General features: G+C 44.6%; 1 protein-coding gene across 2 annotated transcripts in view; it reads left to right on the plus strand.

The window, feature by feature from the left end:
- asap3 (ArfGAP with SH3 domain, ankyrin repeat and PH domain 3) overlaps nucleotides 1–5,000 on the plus strand; it is a 31,464-nt gene that overhangs the window by 15,077 nt on the left and 11,387 nt on the right. For both annotated transcript variants that reach the window (XM_035532630.2, XM_081721959.1), the window contains exons 7-10: nucleotides 1,103–1,188; nucleotides 1,792–1,867; nucleotides 3,540–3,626; nucleotides 3,735–3,844. In XM_035532630.2, the coding sequence (XP_035388523.1) occupies nucleotides 1,103–1,188; nucleotides 1,792–1,867; nucleotides 3,540–3,626; nucleotides 3,735–3,844 (359 nt within the window). The remainder of the gene's footprint in view (nucleotides 1–1,102; nucleotides 1,189–1,791; nucleotides 1,868–3,539; nucleotides 3,627–3,734; nucleotides 3,845–5,000) is intronic.

A 5,000-nucleotide genomic window follows, 5' to 3' on the forward strand; every position in this document is an offset into this window, starting at 1 on the left:
GTACACCACGCTAACATAAGAACCTACACCACGCTAATGTACACCACGCTAACATCATAACCTACACCACGCTAATGTACACCACGCTAACATCATAACCTACACCACGCTAATGTACACCACGCTAACATCATAACCTACACCACACTAATGTATACCACGCTAACATAAGAACCTACACCACGCTAATGCACACCACGCTGACATAATAACTTACATCATGCTAACATAAGAACCTACACCACACTAATGTACACCATGCTAAGATAAGAACCTACGTCATGCTAACATAATAACCTACACTATGCTAATGTACACCACGCTAACATAACCTACACCATGCTAAAGTACACCATGCTAACATAATAACCTACACTATGCTAATGCACACCACGCTAACATAAGAACCTACACCACACTAATGTACACCACGCTAACATAAGAACCTACACCACACTAATAGACACCACACTAACATAATAGCCCACACCATGCTAACGTACACCACGCTAACATAATAATCTACATCATGCTAACATCATAACCTACGTCACGCTAACATGATAATCTACACCATGCTAACGTACACCACGCTAACATAATAACCTACACGCAATGCACAGCATGCTAATATATGCAACACTAATATATGCCACACTAAAAACATTAACTTGCGCTGATATACGACATGCTAAAATACTAACATCATGCTCATATATGCTATGCTAACATTTCTGACATTGATGGCATCTCCAGATTGTTTTATTTGTTGTCCAGTTGAAGGCTAACAGATCATCAGTGAGCACTGAGCATGCGGGGTCTCAGGCTCGGCATCTTAACCAGCACTGTTATGACTTTTGTCAGTTTGGTTAAATGGGTTTTCTGGTCATACTTTTCTGTAACCAAAAAACTAAACAAAAATTTACATTTTACATTTACGCTTTTATCCAAAGTGACATACATTTATGACTGAGTACAACTTGAGTAATTGGGGGTTAAGGGCCCAACAATGGGAACCTGGCAGTGGTGGGACTTGAACCAGCAACCTTCCGATTACAAAAGTTATATATTTCTCTTTCTCTCTGTCTATCTTTCTATCTAGTATCTGCTGAAGGTTCAGGAGATGAAGATGCGACAGGGTCCAGATTTGCTCCAGAGCCTCATTAAGTATTTCCAGGCCCAGCTCAAGTATGTCTCATTAACCCTCATTAAGTGTTTCATATAACATTCATGTTAGATGAGGCTCACTCCTGGAACAAAACTCAGAATTACTGTGCAATTTAGCAATCTAATCTCATTCTTCAACAGAAATGCAAATGGGGAGTGTTCCCTATTTTGGTGTGTTTGACACATCTTGGACTGAAAAATTGATGTAACTCATTTTTAATCAATACTCCATCATAGCAAGCAATACTGGCAAATGTGTTTGTTCTTGGTTCTTTTAATGCCCATGACGGCATAAGAGTCCACATTCAAATGACCTCTTAAACCCCAGACCCTCATGCAATGTTTGGGTTAGTCCCTAACCCAAATGTAGCTGCTGTTTTATGGTTGTGTAAGCGATTGTCTCTCATATCCTGCATATGTATCTGTGTGTGTGTTTTTCAATCTGTGTGTTTCTGTTTTGTTTTTGTGTTTGTGCTTCTGTTTGCATGTCTCTGTTCTCTCTCTGTGTGTGTGTGTGTGTGTGTGTGTGTGTGTGTGTGTGTGTGTGTGTGTGTGTGTGTGTGTGTGTGTGTGTGTGAGATCATGACAACACTGAGCTTGTTTGTGATTTTCGGCTGTTCTCAGTTTTTTCCAGGATGGACTAAAAGCAGCTGAACACCTCAGTCCATTTGTGGAGAAGCTCGCGACCTCCATCCATACGGTACTTCTCCAGAAATGTCTCCTCAAACACCTTTGTGTCATTAAGCTCTACTGACCAGCAGTGCATGAGACGCATCACATGTTCCTGTCCTGTTTTCTTATTATGGAAAACCTCCATGATGCACCACAGGGCCATCAAGGTGGCAAAAATGGTTTCACCACAGTTATGAGGGCAGAAGAATGCCTCCTCTGAGACAGCGGAGGGGTTGTGTGTGGGTGGGGTGGGGCGGAGCGGAGGGGTTGTCTCTGGAACAGCGGGCAGCAGTCTGAGCTCCTGAGGTGTGTAATTAAAGAGAATTTCAAAGGGTGATATTCATGTCTTTGTCTTAAATGGTCCTCCTTAGGTTTTACTGCACTGTGATCAGAAGAAGTCAGACCACACACACGTACACACACACACAGTTACTCTACTCTGGTGTGAGTCTGAGGAACAACTCTACTTATCAGTCCACGCATGATTCCTCTCTTCCTTAATGTGCACTGTTGTTGGCCTACTGGTAATAACTGTTTCAAGGCTTCTGATTGGCCGACATGCTCTTTACAGCACATAACAGTGTGTTTTTGTGGTCTTGTGTAGATTGAGGTTTTTATTTATTTATTTAAAAAAAAATTTAATAAAAAGTGTAGGTGTGGATGGAATTTAAAAAAACAACAACTGAGGAACCCCTCCCCACTTTTAATAACTATACACATAATAACTATACGTGTAGGCAGGAACTCGGTCTCCAGTGGTTATGTTTATCATGGTGGTTGTTGTTTGGTGGTTGTTCATTGCTCCTACAGAACTGTAGAACTTGTGTAATTCTGGAATTGTGTTGCTTTGTACTTTTTGCCTGTTTTAAAACAATTCAAAATAATTTGTGATTGTTGGAAAGTCTGTAGAAGGGTAAAAATTGCCCATATTTTCACAAACTAATTTTCCTTATTAATTGTTCCTGAACCGTCAAAACCCAGCTGAGGTCATTAAATGGTTGAGGTTTATTAGAAAATGTTGTTACCATATCCTGGGCACGGTGATGTTACCTAATATTGGAAAACCTCGGCCTGCCAAAATAAAAGTCATCATATCAGAGTGGTAGAGCTTGTTTTCAGGACGTGGTTGTCATTAGGTGTGCGGAGGCATGTTTGAACTCATAGGGCTGTAGAGGGCGTAGCTCTGCTCCAGAACTGGTTTGGGCGAAGCTTCTGAAAACATATTTCTCCTGTGGAGACTTGTCCTGGTTGACTAAAGTAATACATGCCACTCAGTACACGAGGTAGAAAAATACCCATCACAAAACGTGACTGGACCTCGTGAGGAATTATTCAACTTTTCATGTTATTGTAATAAGTTCAGGTTATACAGCACTTTTCTCAAACCCAAGGATACTTTATATTGTAATGGGGGCAGTTGCAGCTCAGTGCTTAAAGTACCTGATTAGTAATCAGAAGGTTGCCAGTTCAAGTCCCACCACTGTCAGGTTGCCACAGTTGGGCCTTAACCAGAATTCTAAGTCTCTTTGGGTAAAAGTGTCAGCTGAATGCTGTAAGACTTTATTCACAAGCTGAAAATGTTACAGGTTGACCTGCTCTAAGTGCTACACTTTATTTGTTGGAGGTTAGTCGGGTCAGTTTAGAACCAGTCACCTGTTGGTGCAGGTACTGGCCTCTTCACCGTCCTGCTCTGTTTGCAGGTCCGTCAGGAGCAGGACGAGGACGTGAAGCAGCTCTCTCAGCTGCGGGACACACTCAGGACCCAGCTACACCTGGACAGCAAAGAGGTGGTGCACTCCTGCCATGCGCCCCACTACCGCATACTCTAGGCACAGGTTTGTGAGGTCACAGCATAAAGGCGACGATGACGCCGGTTTTTTGCTTCCTTTCTGCAGGACTACTTGAACAGAAAGAACTCTGGCCATGGCTACAGCATTCACCAGCCGCAAGGCAACAAGAAAGACGGTACGGAGAAGTCCGGCTTCCTGCTGAAGAAGAGTGACGGGTATGACCCTCCAGCTCAGTCCGACACAGCTGCACCCACCACGCAGCCCGCTGGCTGAGTGCGCGTATTAATGCTGGAACAGAACCTTTACACACCTCGGCAGTCGGGTCACGTGCGTCGTCCACCCTGACCCTCACTGTGGGACTAAGGGCCATGGCCCAGTTCCAGGTCCCAATTCTAGTGATGACCAAGGAAATCGTGCCCAGAGAATAAGGTCTGCCTGACCCGTACTGCGGTTCAGTAGAGTGTACTGTCTGGTGAAACCCCGCCCACTGTTTAAATACCCGTGGAGGTGTAACATACCTGTGTGGAGGTGTAGTATACATGTGTGGAGGTATAACGTACTGTGTTGCGGTGTAGTGGAGGTGTAATATACTGTGTAGAGGTGTAGTGGAGGTGTAATATACCTGTGTGGAGGTGTAATATACCTGTGTGGAGGTGTAGTATACCTGTGTGGAGGTGTAGTGGAGGTGTAATATACCTGTGTGGAGGTGTAATATACCTGTGTGGAGGTGTAATATACCTGTGTGGAGGTGTAGTATACCTGTGTGGAGGTGTAGTGGAGGTGTAATATACCTGTGTGGAGGAGTAACATACCTGTGTGGAGGTGTAGTATACCTGTGTGGAGGTGTAGTGGAGGTGTAGTATACCTGTGTGGAAGTGTAGTATACTTGTGTGGAGGAGTAACAGACCGTGTGGAGGCGTAACATACCGTGTGGCGGTGTAGTGGAGCTGTAACATACCTGTGTGGAGGCGTAACATACCGTGTGGCGGTGTAGTGGAGCTGTAACATACCTGTGTGGAGGCGTAACATACCGTGTGGCGGTGTAGTGGAGCTGTAACATACCTGTGTGGAGGCGTAACATACCGTGTGGCGGTGTAGTGGAGCTGTAACATACCTGTGTGGAGGCGTAACATACCGTGTGGCGGTGTAGTGGAGCTGTAACATACCTGTGTGGAGGCGTAACATACCGTGTGGCGGTGTAGTGGAGCTGTAACATACCTGTGTGGAGGCGTAACATACCGTGTGGCGGTGTAGTGGAGCTGTAACATACCTGTGTGGAGGTGTAACATACCGTGTGGCGGTGTAGTGGAGCTGTAACATACCTGTGTGGAGGCGTAACATACCGTGTGGCGTTACTCTACCATGTTGTTA

This window comes from Electrophorus electricus, chromosome 10, assembly GCF_041902795.1.
Source record: "Electrophorus electricus isolate QZ-2024a chromosome 10, ASM4190279v1, whole genome shotgun sequence".
NCBI lineage: Eukaryota > Metazoa > Chordata > Actinopteri > Gymnotiformes > Gymnotidae > Electrophorus > Electrophorus electricus.